The sequence below is a fragment of the Gopherus evgoodei genome, chromosome 16, assembly GCF_007399415.2.
Source record: "Gopherus evgoodei ecotype Sinaloan lineage chromosome 16, rGopEvg1_v1.p, whole genome shotgun sequence".
NCBI classification, from domain to species: Eukaryota; Metazoa; Chordata; order Testudines; family Testudinidae; genus Gopherus; species Gopherus evgoodei.
In genome coordinates, this window is record NC_044337.1 from 15,663,250 (window position 1) to 15,682,443 (window position 19,194).

At 44.8% G+C, this 19,194-nt stretch overlaps 1 protein-coding gene across 6 annotated transcripts in view; it reads left to right on the top strand.

Annotated features, from left to right (window-relative positions):
* The window catches only part of PRRC2B (proline rich coiled-coil 2B), a 69,695-nt gene that overhangs the window by 17,996 nt on the left and 32,505 nt on the right, over positions 1-19,194 (top strand). For all 6 annotated transcript variants that reach the window (XM_030536057.1, XM_030536059.1, XM_030536062.1 and 3 more), the window contains exons 3-13: positions 1,899-2,076; positions 2,485-2,587; positions 3,484-3,556; positions 8,768-8,911; positions 9,612-9,853; positions 10,347-10,468; positions 10,988-11,130; positions 11,795-11,885; positions 12,413-12,605; positions 13,254-13,569; positions 15,925-16,115. In XM_030536057.1, the coding sequence (XP_030391917.1) occupies positions 1,899-2,076; positions 2,485-2,587; positions 3,484-3,556; positions 8,768-8,911; positions 9,612-9,853; positions 10,347-10,468; positions 10,988-11,130; positions 11,795-11,885; positions 12,413-12,605; positions 13,254-13,569; positions 15,925-16,115 (1,796 nt within the window). The remainder of the gene's footprint in view (positions 1-1,898; positions 2,077-2,484; positions 2,588-3,483; positions 3,557-8,767; positions 8,912-9,611; positions 9,854-10,346; positions 10,469-10,987; positions 11,131-11,794; positions 11,886-12,412; positions 12,606-13,253; positions 13,570-15,924; positions 16,116-19,194) is intronic.

Sequence of the window (19,194 nt, forward strand, 5' to 3'; positions counted from 1 at the left end):
GGTTTTTCTTGCAGGGTATGTCTTTACTGCAATGTTAATTCAGTTGATTGGCACCTGCGTGTGAGCAGCCACACTGCAAAACCAAACTTGAATAATATGTCCCTACTGGTGCTACCCTCACCTGTGTATGTCTCTAGGATTTCTGAGGATATATCCCATGGCTCTTTGGTGCAGTAAGGTGCACTCTGATGGTTGCATGTGATACAGGAGGCAATTGTCCCACTCTGCTCAGTGCTGCTCAGGCCTCAGGTGGAGTATTTTGTCCAGTTTTGTCCACACTTTTAAAAAGGTGTGAACAAAGAGGAAGAGTCCAGAGGAGAGCAACAAAAATGATAAAAGGTATAGAAAACCTGACCTATGAGGAAAGCTTTAAAAAAAATCTGGGCCTGTTGAGTCTTGAGTAAAGAAGACTGAAGAGGGGCCTGATTTTGATCTTCACATATGTTAAGGGCTGTTATAAAGAGAATGGTGATAAATTGCTCTTCATGTCCCCTGAAGATAGGACAAGAAATAATTGGCTTAATATGCAGCAAGGGAGATTTAAATTAGATATTAGGAAAAACTTGCTAACTCTAAGGATGGCTTAGTACTGGAAATTGTGGAATCACTGTCATTGGAGGTTTTTAAGAATAGGTTAGACAAACACCTGTCAAGGATGGTCTGGGTATTCTTAATCCTGCCTGAGCACAGGGGACTGGACTAGATGACCTCTCAAGGTCTCATCCAGTCCTATATTTTTATGGTTCCTTCCCTGTTAGTTGTGGGAGAACTTGTTGGTTCTTTGGGCACATGGGGAAATTGTGGGAAGGCATTGGAAGACTATCAGCACTCAAGCAGTTTAACCTGTGTCCTCACTGCAAAGTGAACTGGTTACCAGTTCGATTAAAAGCCTCACTCAGGTTTTAGTCTATGCCCCAGGACAGCTAGCCAGAATGTAAAGCAAACTAAACTTTGGCCAGAGTGGTTTTTTTTGTGCGGATTGGAGCTGGGTTAGGAGCCCAGGTGAACTCTGCAGTGAAAACATACCAGAAGTGGGGATACTGAGGTCAGAAAACTGAAACTAATAAACTGGATTTATTCTGAACTCAGTGTGGGATGGAAGAGTGGACAGAAGGAAGATTATCTCAATTTAGTAAACTAGTTCTAGTTGTTAGAGCAGAGGGGACTTGGATCCAGGACTGCTGGATTCTATTTCTAGTGCTACAGATGTGTGGCCTTGGACAAGCCACTCAACTTCTCTGTACCTTTACCTAGCTGTGAAATGGAGATGATGATAATTCTATTTACCTATGCGATTATAGGTGATGAGACATAATGCACTGTTTGGAAAGCACTCTGAGATCTAACAGAAAGACAGGTTCAGTCCCAGCAAAGTTAACTGAGCCAGTCTTCCTGCTGGAGAAGGTAAACTTGATGTTTTATGTGGTTTTCTAGGTGAGGCTTTGGGCTAGGGCTTTAAATAAAAACTCAAAGCCTTGTCTGATCTGCATCATTACTAACAATCCCAGGACACTTTTCATAAGAGGAAGGTTTTTGCGTCTGTTCTTGGCCAATATCTCCTGTCCTGTCACTGTTTTGTTTGGGTTACGTGTCAGCTGATTGTCAGTCCACCACAGAGGTGACAGCATTGCAGTGGTTCTTTTGGAGGAGAGAGTCTGTATAAATATGAAGTATTAATGTTATAAAAGTGCAAATTAGCATTGCAGTTGCAGTGTGATTCTGCGGGTTAGGGTCAGGTTTTGCCACCCTTACTCTCATTAAATAGTACATATTTGTCCCATTGAAACGCCTATTTGTCCCATTGAAACAAATGAGACTATTTGAGGGGTAAGGCTCTAATTGAGGTAAATGAGGGTGGCAGAATCTAGCCCTTAATGACCTGCTATCTCTCTCACCAGTTATTCCTAGACATGGCTTACAGAGTCTTGGGAAAGTTGCTGCTGCCCGGCGCATGCCACCTCCTGCAAACTTGCCAAGCTTAAAGTCTGAGAACAAAGGAAACGACCCCAACATCATTATAGTACCCAAGGACGGTACAGGATGGGCAAACAAGCAGGATCAGCCAGACCAAAAGAGGCAAGTGGAGCAATTCTTATGCTAAACCCTCTCAAACAAGAAACAGAAATTATACTCTGTCATGCTGAGCATTCTCTTTGGGCTTTACTAGTGACTTTTCCCCGGGTGGGATTGGTTACCACGTAGATTTAAGAATACTGTTGGACTACTAGATCTATACAGCCCTGCGTGTATACAAAATTTGTATCTGAATCCGATCCACAAACATGGTCTGCGGATAGAAAGCAGATATCGACCGATTTTGAGGGCTCTAAAGATCCAACTTCTCTCTTCATTCCTCTCAGCAGGAAGCACACTGAATCAGTACTGAGCCAGTGCACAAGCTTCATATGAGGAGCCACTGTATTGCTAGTGTTGATTGTCTCCTTTACCCCACCTAATCTCAGTTGTTCTGTTGTCCTTTCCCAGTTCCAGTGCGACGACTGCACAGCCGCAGGAGTCGCTGCCGCAGCAGGGTTTGCAGAAGTCTGTCTCCAATTTACAGAAGCCGACACAGTCAATCAGTCAAGAGGTAGGTGCAAGTGGTGCTGATGACGACTACTACTCAATTTTCCCCAGGCCCATGTAGCCTGAAGGTTGACTGATCATAAATCAGTGGCCTCTGGAATGTTCTGCTGCTGTTAAATTATCAGTCTAGGCATATTCCTATATACCTTAGAAATCTATAGGAAGAGTTTAGCTGAAACCTAGGGAAAATGGCTGAAATAGAAGGAACTTGATTTTATTTTGGTTCTCATTTAAAGGTAGTTAGGTGACAACAGATCCAGCTGCTACTTCTGGCCAAATGTTTCACTTGATAAGAAGTGATTTGGTTGTGTGACAAACGGCGAGTGTCAGGGCCTGAAAAAATGAGATGTTTCCCCCACCAGTGAACGTTCAGACCTAAGCCCTCTATAGCTGCAGAATTTAAGCTTCTACTGTAGCTAAAAATTCCAAACCTGTGAGATTTTTGGAAAGTCAGGGCAGAAGAAGGGAGGTTGTTGGGTGTATGAGAGAGAGTGAAAGTCTTCCAAGCATTAAGATGTGGCATAGAAGGAGGCTAAAAGATGAGTGGAAGAATGTGTGGGAAAAGTGGCAGAGAAGGGAGACTTTGGCAGGGGAACAGACGGAGAACAGGCAGAGGAAATAGACAGGAAGCCAGTGAAAGTGTCTAAAGCAGGAGAAGTCGGTCAGAGTGAGGAAGAGGATTTTAACTGCAGCATTTTGGATAAATTGGAGTGGGGGAGTTGCAGAGAGAGGAGATGGTGGTCTCAGTTGGAGGGCGGGAGCACAATCGGGATCTAGTAACATCTGGATTATACAGAGATCTGACCATGATAGCATTGTCTTGTTTTACTTTCACCCAGAAGGTGAGGAACTTTCACAAGGGTCTCTTTTTTTTCTTTTTTTCTTTTTCTTTTTCTTCAGAGTACAAATTCAGTGCCAGGTGGACCAAAGTCATGGGCACAGCTGAATGGAAAGCCAGCAGGACAAGAAGGTGGTGAGTATGATTATGAATAATGGAGCAATGTACGTGCGCACTGCTTTATAAACACACAGGATGAGGTCTCTTCCATGCTGCACTCCCAGTCTAAAGGCATGTCTAGACATAGGTAAACTTGCACTAGTATAACTACAGTGAGGTCATTACTGTCTGTGCTGTTAATGGCTTCTGCTTGACTGAGGATCCTGAAACCAAGGTAACATTTTGAGCAGAAAAATTAACTCCTTAAATTGGGATCTCAGTCTGATTGGGAATATGGCTTCTTTATACAAGATGTAGGTTCTAGTTGCCATGAATATTGGTGTTTAAGGCTCAGAAAGAATAGCAGTAGCTTTTAACAGACCAGGAGCCACTAGCTTGTCAAATAAAATTGCAGCATGTCTAAAGAATTAAATAGATTTAGAATGCAAAAATAGCTGTAACAAGCTTATGAAAGCTGTCTCAAAGCTCAGTCATCAAAGCAGAAGCTTACACTTACCCGAGGTGACTCCCAGCACAGATACATATTTAACCTTTGTATCTTTTTTTTCTTTTTTTTTAATTGTTACTTCCTCTGAGATTGTTGCCATATGGACCCCATCTAGGGTAGGTTTTAAATCTGTGAGACAAATTAGCATCTCCTAGAGAACTGGTAAAACGTTGCCCTCTAAGAAAATGTTAATGTTCTTTGAGAACTCAGTGTATATCAGGCCATTGTTAAGGTACAGTACTTAAACCTGAGGAAAGAGCTACATGCAGGGCTAAGAAGAGCTTAATTAGAGGATAACTGAATCATAGAATCACAGAAATCAGGCTGCAAAGACTTACTAGGTCATCATGTCCTCTGTACCTTTTCTGCATCTGCTTTGAGCAATTGCATTTACAGTCTAGTTACAGCAACAGTTCCCAGTATTAACAACAAGGATTGAGATCTTTGCCCATTTGCTCATTTATTTTAGTTATTGTGTCTTCCTTAAAGATCTCATTTTTGTTGAAGCGTTGGGGAAAATGGAGAATTTTGTAAATCTGCTGTACTGTAGTATGTGTGTTATGAATTGGGGTGTGAATACTGAAACTGTATATATTTCCTGTCCAAAGGAATCTTCAGGGAAGGCTGTTTACGCTGCATTGCACTTACCCAAGTGCAGTTCATGCTGGGGAATTAGGCTCCATGCTGTTGATACCGGCATACAAATAATCCTTCTGTTGTGCCACATTATCTGTTTGGGAAAAGCTTGCTTCCCATGCCCCCTTTTGCCAAGTCATAACGTAAATCTGTCCTGAAAGATGCTAGTTAACTTTAGCTGTTCATGCTATTAGAAACCTCACTATTCAGACAGATCAGTGCAGTAATGCAGTATAGTTAGGAACTTTGGTACTATAAATGTTTGAGGTGTGACCCATCTCGTACATTTTACGAACATAAGAACAGCCATACTGGGTCAGACCAAAGGTCCATCCAGCTCAGTATCCTGTCTGCCGACAGTGGCCAATGCCAGGTGCCCCAAAAGGAGTGAACCTAACAAGTAATGATCAAGTGATCTCTCTCCTGCTATCCATCTCCACCCTCTGACAAACAGAGGCTAGGGACACCATTCCTTACCCATCCTGGCTAATAACCATTCATGGACTTAACGTCCAGGAATTTATCTAGCTCTCTTTTAAACCCTGTTTATAGTCCTAGCCTTCACAACCTCCTCAGGCAAGGAGTTCTTACATTTTAAGACTGATAACTTTTGCCAAATGTTTTCTTTGGAAATGCTACGTATAGTACTAACTTTTTTAACTGGAAACCATTTTCAACAATGGGATGAAGAACCACGGTTTTGACCATGCAAGATCCTATGCTGTGAAAGAGCATCTATGAACATGTTACAAAGTAACGTGTTTTTTAAAACAATCTCTCCAGAATTTAAAGGGACACTGTTAAAATAGGTTATGCTCTAAATTTTGGTAGTCTGTAAATGTTTTTGTGCTTTTACCAAAAGTGATAGAAATATTTTCATTTAAACTAATTTTTAAAGAAATTGTAAAGTAAATGGTAGGGTGGGTTTTGTTTTGGCTTTTTTTATTGGTTGATTTGTGTTTTTGTTTTTAATTGACTAATCCTCTCCCTTATTGGAAACTTAAACACAACAGCACTGACTTAATGTATGACTTCCAGAAAGTGAAACTGACTAAACAGGCCAATTCTGCTTCACTCTTCAGAGCAGAATGTTAAAGATCTTCTGGTGTGTTTAATAAGCACAGGTGGGGTATGTAACATACAATTTTGAAATGGGCATTTTATTTGGACAGTGCCCCTTCTTCGAGTGCTTGCTCATGTGTATTCCACAGTAGGTGTGCATGCTCGCCACGTGCACTGGTGCCAGAAGTTTTTCCCTTAGCAGTACCTGTGGGGGGAGCGCTGCTGCGACCCCAGAGTGGTGCCTCAATAGCGCGCTATAAGGGGAGCCACGCATTCTTTCACCCTTAGTCCCTTCTTGCTACCAGTGATGGTGCATTGGAACTACCTGCTCCAGCTTTGCTGCAGCTCATCCCAGAACTCGTTTCATCGTTAGTAGTACCTGTGGTAGTTAATTCAAGACAAGTTTCAGTTTAGTCAGTCAGTTAGTGTTTGGGCCAGGGCATGCCCCAGCCCCAGGGTTTAAATTGTTCAAGTCTTGCAGGCATTCGATGCCCAGAAGTAACCTGCACGCCGACTGTCTCCGCTGCCTGTGCGAATCTCACAACGACCGCTGTAAGATCTGCAGGTCCTTTAAACCCAGGGCAAAAAAAGAGAGAGACATTAGACTTTGGGCCCGTCTCATGGAGTGACACTGGCTCCATCCCCGGTACGCTGAGTGGAATCGTCACTGGGCACTTCGTCTTCAGTGCACGGCGATCTCTTGGCACCTCCTGGTGGCCAGCACCGCTCCCTGTCGAAGAAGCAGAGAAAGGCTCCATCTTCTCAGAAGTGTCGAGAGAAAGCAGGGTGTGTGGGCAGCTCTAGTTCCCCCACAGGCTCCAGAGCTCCGACTCATGTCTAGCGGAGCAGCCCAGTTGCATTGGCTCAGGCCTCTCTGGATGTCTGGATGCCGTTGACACCAGAGGCCCTGCAGGCGGCCAAGGACATTATGACTCTACAGGTGCTTGGGGCACTGCCGGCTCCTGGACCCTGCTCTGGAGGCAAGCCGCTGCTGGGCTATTGACAGTCGACACTGACCCGACACATATCCCAGTTAGGGACTGCTCTCAGGCCCGCTTGCCGCTCAGTGTCCTGTCAGGACGCAGTTTCCAGCCTCTGCTTTCATCACCCACCAAGTTGTCTGATCGGGTGCTCTCGGAGCGGAGCTCCAGGCTGCTCCACACTGAGTAGGGAGTATCAGCGGGACAGGCACAGATGCCGTAGACGCTCCCATTCTCGGCTAGATGTGGAGAAGGCAAGGTGTTCTGAAGGGGTCAGGTATGTCCTCCTAGAAAGTAGGAAGCCATCCATGCGCCGAGCCTACCTAGTGAAGTGGTCTTGGTTTTCTAGGTGGGCAGGCGAGCGGGGTACTTCCCCAGTGACTGCCCCGATCCAACTTATTCTTGAGTACCTCCTTCACCTTAGAACTCAGGGCCTTGCGCCTTCCTCTGTCAGGGTGCAACTGGCAGCTGTTATGGCTTTTCATCCGCTGGTCTAGGGCTGATCAGTTTTCTCCCACGCCATGACTGGGCGTTTCCTCAAGGGGCTAGACCTTTCCTTTCTTTATGCTAGAACCCTAGTTCCTCAGTGGGATCTAAACTTGGTGTTATCCTGTCTAACGGGGCCCCCGTTCAAACCCCTGGCCACGTGCTCATGGTCTCACCTTTCATGGAAGGTAGCCTCCAAGTAGCTGTCACTTCAGCCTGGTGGATTTCGGAGGTCAGGGCCCTGACCTGCGACTCCACTTACGCAGCCTTTCACAAGGACATGATGCAGCTCCGCCCACACCCTGCATTCCTCCCTAAGGTGGTCTCTGTTTTTCACATGGGCCAGGACATCTTTCTGCCTGTCCTCTGCCCCAAACCTCATGCCTCTAGTGAGGATTGCCTCCTCCATACGCTTGATGTGCGCAGGGCGCTCGAGTTTTATCTGGACTAGACTAAGCTGTTCTGCAGGTCCTCGCAACTCTTTGCTGCTTCAGCCGAGCGCGTGGGGGGTCAACCGATCTCCACCCAGAGGCTTTCCCGGTGGATTACATTGTGAATCCACACATGCTGTGACCTGGCAGGGGTTCCCTCGGCATCTATTGTGAGGGCACACTCGACAAGGGCTCAGGCCTCGTCGGCTGCCTTTGTGGCCCATGTCTCTATCCAAGACATCTGTAGAGCTGCTCCCTAGTCCTCAATACACACGTTCATGTCACACTATGTGATTGTCTCCCATGCCAGGAATGACGCTGGCTTTGGTAGAACTGTGCTTCCGCCAGGGAATCTATGAACTCCTACCCACCTCCATCAGACATAGCTTGCAGTCACCTACTGTGGAATACACATGAGCAAGCACTCGAAGAAGAAAGGACAGTTACCTGTTCCGTAACTGGCATTCTTTGAGATGTGTTGCTCATGTCTATTCCACATCCCACCCTCCTTCCCCTCTGTCGGAGTTGGTCGGGCAAGAAGAAACTGAGGGTGGTGGGAGTGTGTGGCTCCCCTTGATAGCTAGAAACTCAGCAGAGTAACTCTCCATTAAGAACAACTGAACCTGGGCAGATCTGGTCAGTGATCTGTATATTAATGCTATAAAGGAAGGCAGTATATGTACCACAGTTATTTGTAACTTCTCACAGAGAACATTACAGGGAGCATAACATAATTGTGCAGTGGACAAATAACAAAAGTTGGAGGAATCCGAATATAAACATTGAGTGCTTCATAGCATTTCTGAAGTGAGCTTGCTGAATTTTCATTTCCAGTTCAGTGTGAATGAACATATACAAAAATAATCAGAGAGCTGCAGAACTTTAATTAGTTTTGTTGAACACAGGAATTTAAATGAAACCCATGCATTAGTAGTGGCTAGGTACTTCATGTTAGCCACAGCCAGACATGTCACTAACTAGTTAGCAAATGCTGTGGCAGTCAATAATTTGTGTTTGTGCTAGAAACTGAGATTTTCTCGAAACATTTTTGTGCTATAGTTCTTGGATGATCACAAACAAGGCAGGGCTGTTGCAGGAGGAAGCAGACTTGTCTTATTTGAGTTGTGCTTTTATTCTTCAACAGGTTCAAGGGTCTCAAGCCGACTATTATCCTTCTCTCCCGAGGAATTTCCGACGCTGAAAGCAGCTGGCGAGCAGGACAAGGTTGGCAAAGAAAAGGGCGCCTTAGATCTGTCGTATGGGCCAGGACCAAGCCTCCGCCCCCAGAGTAAGTAAATGGCAGCATATTGCGTTCCTGCCAGCCACCCACAGCCCTTTAGATTACTTTAAAAAAGGTAGAGAAATGGCCATCAGGCCAGTCTGCAGTAGTTGCGCATGGTTCCTCTCCTGTGTTGTCTGTCACTCCTACAAGCCTCCATGGTCTGCTTGGCTCAGCAAATTAACAACAGAATCTTGGGGCTGAAATCGGGTACTTGAGTTCTGCAGAACAGGCAGCTAAATATTTACTGTCATCTGCCTAATAATTACTTAACCTTCTTCACACAAAGAGGGATTTTTATGTTGGACTGTGAGACTCAAATGAAATATGTTTGGTTGTATCAGTTCTGTTCCCTAATGAACATTTGTCTTTAGCGCAAACTATCACTTAACTGTAGCAGTACTTCTGATAGGAAATACCCACTATTGGGATAGCAGAGATGGTGTAGGTCCGTATTTGGGCTCACTGACGGCTAGGTGCATGCGTAAGCTTGCCAAAGCCACTTCTGCAGCAATTCTTTGGTGACAGTTGATGCTATCAGTCTCTTCTATGAAATGTCTGTAAATTTTCCATTGTTCCTTGGTTTGTTCTTTCTCTCCTTTGACTTTAATTACGAAGCCACCAGGTTATTCTGGGCCTGGAAACTCTTTGCTTGATGATCTTCGACATGTGCCCCCCCACACTCTCACATGTATTATTTCATTTTCAGATGTCACCAGTTGGAGGGAGGGCGGTGGGAGGAACATTATCTCTGCCACATCTCTGACCGCCTCCCCTCCTGAGCCGGGCATCAAGACCTCTAGCACAGGAGATGGAGCCCCCTCCTCAGTGAGTGCCAGCGATCCTAAGGAGCCCTCTCTCCGCCCAGCTCAGCCTATCCGTAAAGGGGCTTCGCAGTTCATGGGAAATGCGTACCACCCACCTACATACCATGACATGCTACCTGCTTTTGTAAGTCCCTCCACTCCCACAAGCTGTGCGCGCGAGTCTGTTTCTCCCTGATTTTAGGGTGTCACCATTCCCACTCAAAGGAATTAATTGTGTGTGAGGGGAGGGAAATGTTATGTCTGGGTCTGCTAGCAGAGGCACTAAATTTTCATCTCCTCCCCTCCAGGTATTGCTCTGGGACAGCTGAGATCTCTTTCCTTATTTGTCTTTCCATTCCGATCTTGTAGATTTTTCTGACATTTGTCCTCAATAGCCAACATTAATGCAACATCAATCCCCTCCATTCAGAAAGAAATATCTGTGCCCACTGAAAATCCTCATTACCTCTCAACTGGTACCGTAAAGGATGGTATCCAAGATGACACCATGCCTGCCAATCAGATAAATCTGAAATGTTCTCTCTCCCTTCCCAACCCCAGCACTACAATGACCTTGTAATATAGTTTGGAGATATATATAAAAGAAAACCACTATGTTTATCATTGTTCTGTTTCAGATGTGTCCACAGCAGTCATCTGAGGTCCCTGGATCACTGGACCGTGGGTCTTTCCCCCTTCCTCAGCTTCGGCTTCAGCCCCGTGTCCCTTTCAGACAATACCAGATGAATGACCAAGATGGGTAAGGCCTCCAGAACTGACTAAAACTTGCAGAGGAAAATGAATATAGGACAAGTTCCTTATCTTATGCAAGAGTCTTGTGAATGAGCCAGCCTGGTGGATAAAGCTGTATGCCTGGCTTCATTTAAAGCCTTAGTGTTTTGCTTCCTCTGCAGCAGAGTCAGGCAGTGTTACAGAGGCAGGAAGCTGAGCTTCCAGAAGGTGAGGAAGTTCGGCACATAGTTCAAGGAACAGAAGAATGTCAAAAGGAATCCTGTCCAATCCTAGGTCATAAGGATGGTGTCTGTGACCTATAGGCATCCAGAAGGGGCTATTGGAGGCTCTATAATAATAAATGAGGGGAGGGAGGATTTTAAAGGCAATAATAGTTGTTTGTAGGCTCGCTGCATAAGCATGTGACACATAATGTAGCTTAAACTGGTGCATTGTTATAAACTGAAGGCATATAGATTTCCCTGCGCTTTCCATCCTTCTCTTTTAACTGGTGTTTGCAGCAATATCTTTTTGTCTCACCATATAGAAAAGAGAATAGACCTGGGGTATCTCGCCCAACTCGTCCAGTTCGGCAGCAAGGAGAGCGGGCTCCCCGGCCCACCATTATCAACGCAGAAAACTTGAAGGAACTGGATGAACTTGACACTGATGCAGATGATGGTTGGGCAGGTAAAGTGCCATTACCTTCTTGCTTCAAGCAAGCAGTAACTACCCAGGGAGTGAAGAGAATGAATTGCTAACCCCTCCATGCCCAAAGAAAGACACTATTCATTCCCATGCTCCCCTGCCCTCCACACAAAAGAGGAGGGTGTTCTATGCAATGTGGCGGCTGCTGGTGGGTTAAATGATGGTACAATAGATCGTTCAGGTCCTCCCATCATACTGTATTCAAGGAACAGGATCTGAGGATTCACAAGTTTGATAACACCATGTGGCAGAAAGGGAACCGCTAGAGCTGATCTTCCCTTCTGGGAAAAGACTGAGTCAAAGTTAGCCGCAATTCCTGAGAGTCCCATCACCTCAGTGCATGCAGCTGAAGTATAGCTATGTATGATCTCGTGCACAGGATGCTTCATCTCAATTTTCATCCTCCCTGTTCGTAATGCATGCTACCAGTCTTCTGAAATCTGCCCTGCTATTGAGATGTGTGGCCAAGACCTATGCTGCTTGTTTTCAATAGTCCTAATAATGGTGCTGTGCTTGGACACTCAGTTTTTCTAAATTGTGTCTGGTTTATGCTTATAGAGTGGTGCAGATCAAGATGCTTTTGAGTTTGTCACTGTGCCCTCTTTCTTTCCTTTGATGTATCCTTTCTTCACTCCCGCCACCACAGGCATACACGACGAAGTGGATTACTCCGAGAAACTGAAGTTTAGCGAAGATGAGGAAGAGGAAGAAGCTCTTAAAGATGGAAGACAGAAATGGTAAGAGGTGTCTGAGATTTCATTGATACTGCTTTCATATCTCTGGTTTCTGTTGCAACAAGTGTAAAAATTGTCATGACCTATTTAAAATTTGTTCTAATCAAGAGGAAAGGCTTAAACCCTCCTCAGCTTTATGGTATAACCTCATGGATTCCACTTCTCAAAATCTACGTTGAGACAGCTTTGTGGCATAGATAAGACATGTGAATCGGTGGTAGGAGACCTGTGTTTTGTTCCTTGTTATGCCACTGACCAACCTTGTGACCTTGGGCAAGTTACTTCATCTTTTGTGTACCTCATTTCTTCCATCTGTAAAATGATGGCGTTAATACTTACACGTCTTTACAAAGTGTTTTGAGATCTATGGATGAAAAGCCCAATATACGTGCCAAGTATTTTTGTTGTTGAATCTCTAGTCCCTCTTTCCATTGTATTGTAGCTTGTATAACATGCCTTCTGATGAATGAGTTGAAAATGTGTTTTGAGCTGATTTGGAAATGATAATATCAGTGGCATTTGTACAACAGGAACACCTGGGACCCCAGAAGACAACGACAGCTGTCCCTGAGCTCTGCAGATAGTGCAGATATTAAACACACCCCGGAGGAAGGCAAGAACTGGGGTGACCAAGTTGGTTTGTCTCGGTCAGTCAGCAAGGTGCAAGGCCCCCAGCAGCCTTCAAGGAAGCTGAATGGCTGGACCCCTGCATCAGAATATCAGGTATGTTGAAGTTGCATAGATTGGACGCTTGATATAACAAATTACGTTGCTTCAGAATCCATGTTGAATTTTACAAGCGGCAGTCTAGTTCGAAGCACCCACTGTGACAAAACAAAATCTGAGTAAAGCATGAGTAGTTTAATGAGCAGCTAATCATAACACATCAGAACAGGCAGGAAGAGGATATTCTTTTGAGCCTCGCAACTCTGCTCCTAATCGTTTGGAGGGTAGGTGCACTGGTGAATGATACAAAGCACTTTCTTTACTCCCAGCTGTAGAGATTTTCCTGTGCAACACCGCCAGTAGAGAGAGGAGAGGGAGAATTTAAGCTGGGCCAGAATGCTTGGGTTGCCCCAAGACATGTTTTGTGTGTGTCAATTTAGTAATGCTGTCTTTGGAATTTGTGCACTGTGGCAGTCCGTTTGCATCAGAAAGCAGGGGTCAGGTTTTTGTGGATTTTCAAAAACTTCTTAAAGTGTTTTTAGCAATTTAAGACTGAACCAAATGGGGTCGTGGACATATTCTCAGCTAAGAAGCTCTCTGTAGGTGGAGGGGAGGGGTTGTACCTTGCGTGGGATTAAAAAGGTTAAACTGTATGAGGCTAGTGTTTTCAGATGATGCTTAGTGGGGTATTCCTTCCTTTGGCAGAAGCCCCCACTGGGATGTATTCTCAGACAGCAGTCCTTGGAGGATAAAGAAGAAAAGGTGCCCCTGAGACAGAAGTTTGTCCACTCTGAGATCTCGGAAGCTGTTGAGCGAGCCAGGAGGCGACGTGAGGAGGAAGAGCGACGAGCCAGAGAGGAACGCCTGGCTGCCTGTGCTGCCAAACTCAAGCAGCTGGATCAGAAATGCAAACTGGCTCAGAAAACAGGAGAGACCCAGAAACATGTGGAGAATGAAGATCTGAAACCCCCAAGTGTGGAAAAGAAGGTGGCTCAGGAGAATGGTCATACGTTCCGTAGAGGTAGGGAAATGTTACTCACCTTGCTTCATAGAAGTTGCTTTTATATTTTCATTATTGACCCCTTTTAGCTGAGCAAGGATGTAACTGTGCACCGTGGGGGAAAGAAAGTGGTTGCAGGCTGCTTTTGAGTCACATCACAAGGGATCAATTTTTTCTAGTTTTCTAAAGAACATTTATTTTGGGTCAATAATCTAGGGCCTCCTTTAAAGGGACACAGTTGATTAAAAACTGTATTAAAAAGAAAAAAAAAATCCTACTACCCCCCAATTTCCTTATCCAAGTTACAAACAACACCTTACTTGATTAGACAGACTTTTTACAGTCTGATTTACTTATTATGCCCTCTCTTCACTTGTCTCTCAATTTAGATGAGAACAAAGCCTCAAATTCCATTGTTGTTTATATAGTTAATGTCACTTTCAGGTTTTCATGCTTTAATACAACACTTTAAGGTTTTCATGCTTTAATACTGTAGAAAATGTTTAGAAAAGCTTTCAGTTTGGATGGTAGGCTTTTTCAGAGCTTAATTTGAAACAAACTAATTTAAGATGAGATTTGATGCAACCAGTGACACTTAAGTAGGTCCTTAAATACACAGCAAGCAGGAGGCTTGGGGAGCAGCTCCAAGGCAGAGGGCGGGAGCAGCACATGGCGCTGGGGGGCGGGACAGCTGAACTGCTGGCAATTGATAGCCTGCTGGGTGGCTGCCCAGCAGGGAACTTAGGGAGGCTGCCAGTCTACCTTGGTTCCAAGCCCCCACCAGCCAGCTGCAAAGGGCTGCTCTTCCTGCAAGCGGTGGACAAAGCAGGCGGCTGCCAAATGACGTTATAAGGGAGCATTGCACAACTTTAAACGAGCATGTTCTCTAATTGATGAGCAGTGGAACAACATTAACTGGGACGACTTTAAGTGAGGAGTTACTGTACCTGCACTAAAGCAGTAATGCAGCAGTCTGAACTTGCTCAGGTAGCAGATGTTTATTTTTTGTTTGTATCAAGTGTTGGGTCGTAGTCTCCTTTTCTTTTCATTTTATTCCCACAATAAAAATAGTTCTTCGAGTGCTTGTCCAGGTCAATTCCAGTCAGGTGTGCACGTGCTGCGTGAACGACAGCTGGAAGATTTTTCCCCTAGCAGTATCCGTAGGGTCAGCCTGCGCGCTCCCTGGAGTCGTGCCCTCATGGTGCTCAATATAGTGCCCAGCCGACCCGACCCGACCCCCCACTTCAGTTCCTTCTTACCGCCTGTGACGGCTAGCTGGAACTTGCCGTTGCTCTTGCCTCAGTAAGCGCGTGCTTCTCAGTATCGTGTGTATATAGTTAGATTCAGTAGTCTTTTATTTAGTATAGATAGTTTTCTCTCATAAGTTTCCTTTGGGGGGTCCCCCCCCCACATTTTCCCCGGCTCCAAGTATGCCTCAGTCCCCGGGCTTTAAGCCATGCTCAGACTGCAGCAGGTTTATGCCAAGAAGTGACTCGCATACTTGTGCTTGAAGTGTCTTGGGGAGGGTCGCCTTAGGGACCGCTGTAAAATCTGTAGAGGGTTTTGCTCCAGGACCAGCACCTCCAAGTTTTGCTTATGGAGGCAGCATTTTGGCCTCAGTCAGACCCTGGTGTGGCAGACCCAGCCCCAAGCGTCGCTTGCTCAGTGCTCCGGCACCATCGACGCTGTGAGCCAGTGCTGAGGAAGGACTCCTCTAAGGACCCTCAGCACCCCCACGGCTCCGCACACAGGTCCAAGACATTGGTCAGGCACGAGTCTCACTCCCCAGTGCCTCCTAAAAGAAAGAAGGCTGACAGAGGGCGCTCCCCGACCAGCATCAGCATTGACTCCTCATTTAGTTAATGTGAAAAGGTCAGCTGGATGATTAGTGGCAGTATTCTGTGCGTCCTGCAGGAGATATGTGCTCTAGAACTCTGCCTCTTGCTCCACCAAGGGTTAAAAAGTTCTAAAAAGTGTATTTGAATCATAAGGGCAGATGCAAGTGCCTTGTCATTAAAATGACCCTTGTGGTCAATGTAAGGAGTGGCATTGGGCTCGGAATGGATTATTGTTCATTTCTCCTTGGTCAGAAGGATGGTGTAGCATTGGAAGGTCTCGGTAGGAGGATTGTGTGAGCAGAGCAAGGAAAATGGAATGATCTTTAGGGCAGTCTAAGGAAGATAGCAGCTGAAATACTGTGCATATGGTAGAGCATAACAGAGTGGAATGATGAGTTCACTTGTATAATACTATCACAGTCTGCTCACAGCTTGTATGTGCAGTGTTCTCACAGGTATCCTAAGTTAGCTGCTTTATAATGTGGGCTGTTCTTGTGGGCAGCAGAACTTAATCCAATCTTGTTTCCATCCTCCCCAGCTACTTCTGAATTTCATGCACAGGATGTCTCTGTTGGTTATCTAGAAGAGGAAACCACAGCCACAACAGTAGCTGCCCAAAACAGCAGTGAGGAGGAGATTAGAGAAGCCACATCCCCAGCACAGGAGTTCAACAAATACCAGAAATCACTTCCTCCGAGATTCCAGAGACAGCAGCAGCAACAGCAGCAGGTAAGAGGGTCTGACAGCTTCCCCTTCACCCCACCAACACACTCTCACATTCTCTCTCTCTCTCTCTCTCTCTCTCTCTTTCTTTCCTCTGCATACCCTCATCAAATACTGTTGTTTATTTGGGGCCAAATCTTATCCTCAGCACCAAGTAACTAGGCTTTGTGCTAGGGAGTTCCAGGGGATGGGAAACAGGAATCCTCCTCCTAGCTCTGCTCTTCAGCATGCTTGGACATGAGAATCCCCTACGGAGCTCTACGTGGGGATATAGATTTTCTGTGTAGGCTGCACACACATTGCATGCTCTTGTTCATAGTTTCCGAGATTATAAGGCTGGAAGAGACCATTGTGATTTATCTAGTTCTAGTCTGACATCCTGTAGTCCATGGGATTTTTTCCTGATTAGTCATGATGTAAAATTTCCAGTTATGGAGAGTCCATCACAACCTTTGGAAAATTGTTCCAGTTGTTAATTACCCTCACTGTTTAAAAATAAATAAATTGAGCCTTATTGCTAGTTGAATGAGTCTAGCTTCAACTTCCAGCCATTGGATTTTTTTAGACCTTTGTCTCTTAGATTGAAGAGCCCATTATCATCAGATTTCTTCTCCTCGTGTATGTACTTACAGTCTGTGATCAAGTTATCCCGTAACCTTCTCTTTGTTAAATTAAAGAAAATGAGCTCCTTGAGCCTTTCATTGTAAGACATGTTTTCCAGTCCTACATCTAGAGACTTCTGTGGTTGGGGAAGCAGTGGGTGGGAGAGCAGGTTTTGCCTCTTTGTCTCTGCTGTTCACTTTAAAGAATAGTACTAGACCATTGGTTCCCAAACGTGGTTTGTGGCTTGTTCAGGGTAAACCCCTGGCGGGCCGTGAGACAATTTGTTTACCTGAGTGTCTGCATATGGCTGCTTGCAGCTCTCAGTGGCTGCGGTTTGCTGTTCCTGGCCAATGGGAGCTGCAGGAAGTGGTGGCCCGGCCCACACCGCTTCCTGCAGCTCCCATTGGCCGGGAATGGTGAGCGGCTGTACCTGCGGATGATCAGGTAAACAAAGTGTCACGCGGCCCATCAGGGGCTTATCCTGAACAAGCCGCGAACCAAGTTTGGGAGCCACTGTACTAGACAATGATGTGTGAAGTGTTGGCTTGTATGCTAAACTCGTCTTGTTGCCTCCTGGCAGTATCATTTTAGGGTTATGTAGTTTTTAAAACAGAGCTCTGGGTTGTGAGGTTGTTGTCAGGATCATCTGAATCAAATGCACACAGGGATGGATTCCTCTTCCTGTGGCCAAAATTAAAGATGCAGCAGTGGGGTCTTCTCCTACCAAAGCAGCGCTGCCACCGTGGGCCTGATGCAGCATGGTACTTTGCACCCTTGGTTCCCATTGCCTTCAGTGGGAGCAAAGCGTGCTTAGCACTTTGCTGGATCAGACCCCTTGTGAACATGTCCCCTAACTCCCACTGACCAAGATGTATGTCAGAGACATCGCCGCTCCTTAGGGAGTGGGTGGGTGCTGACAGGCCCGGGCATGCATGGAAAGGAGCCTGCAGGGGTGGTCAAACCCTTGTGCAATAGGTTTATTTTCTTAGTAGACCTGGACTCTAATATGAAATACATCTACTGAGAGTCCCTCGCTCTGTACCCATGTTCTGGAATGTGGTCAGCTGTCTGCCTACTAGAAGAGCCCACTGTTGCATCTTTGGTTGGCAGGTGATTATGCCCTGCCTCAAATGGGTGTCAGGGGTGTGGAACTGGAATGTATTGCAGTCCACCTCCTCCCTGTTCTGTGTAAAGATGGTGTTTTCAGTTTGCCTGCTATTTGCCTTCTGTTACTTTGCTCCCCCCCCTCCATCCCTTTTGTCCTGTATTGGCTCCTTCAGTTCAGCTTTTGTTTGAATTTTAAGTGTGTATTGGTTTTAAGTTTTTATTTCATTACAGAATGTTCTTCAGTACCATGCTCAGCCTGGATTGCTCTAGAACTATGTTTTCCCCACCTCTGCTTTCTAGCTGCCACTAGTCACTTCTGTGTGAGCAGCACTACAAGAGTGCATCTAGGCTTGGAATGATTAGATGTCCATTGTAATCCTTCATAGAGTAGCCATTTGTGCATCAGTCTCACAGGGAGTATCTATGGTTACAAAAAGGATAATTATATCTAGGCTTGGAAGGATTAGATTTTTTTTATTGGTAAATATCGGTAAAAATTGATTTCACCTTACACACACAAACTCACACATACAAACACATCACACAAAAACTGGCAAGAAAATATACAATACGTGAAACTTACAGATAGGAAAGGTAAGAAAAATGACTGAGAACCAGCTTAAGGATATTTTAACATGTGATGTTGACAGTTTGTGTTTTAACAGTTATAAAGCTTTCTAACTTTTTCAATCTCATTGTCTGCTGTCATTCAATAATTGTCTGATGCCCTCATAAAATTTCCTTCAACTGTGCAAATTTAATGTGATAAAAATTGAAAAAATGCTTAAAATAAACATGGATGTTTTTCCATCAAATTATTAAAAAATAAAAATTGAATTCTGCCAAGTCTAATTATATCGCTAAATTAATATAGCCCTGATGTTTAGCTTCGGGTTTTAATAATTACTCTTCAGTGCCATGTTATTCCATAATTATTGTTGTGGTTGATAGGTATTTTGGTGACTCAAAGATACAGCACTAACGGATGCTACAGTTACTTTATATAAAATGGAGACTGTCAAGCTCAAAATCCAATATTTCTAAATGTCCTCCCTGTCATACTAATAACATCTTGAATTATTACCACTGGAAGAATATTTTTTTACAATAAAATATTTTTCATCTTTTGTGTGGCTAGTACAAATAGATTAGTTTCACTTGTGGTTCTCATCTCTTTGTGCTGCTTGCACTTCCATTAGGGATGTTGCAGTCAAAAATGATAATACAACCTATGGTCATAAACTTAATTTTTTTTTTTTTTTCAAGATTCCAGTGTGGTAGATAAAGTAAAGCTAAGAATAGAGTCATCTTTCCTCTTTGATTACTTCTGCACTAAAGCGGGGAGAAAGCAGCTTTTAAACCTCAACCGGCTTCT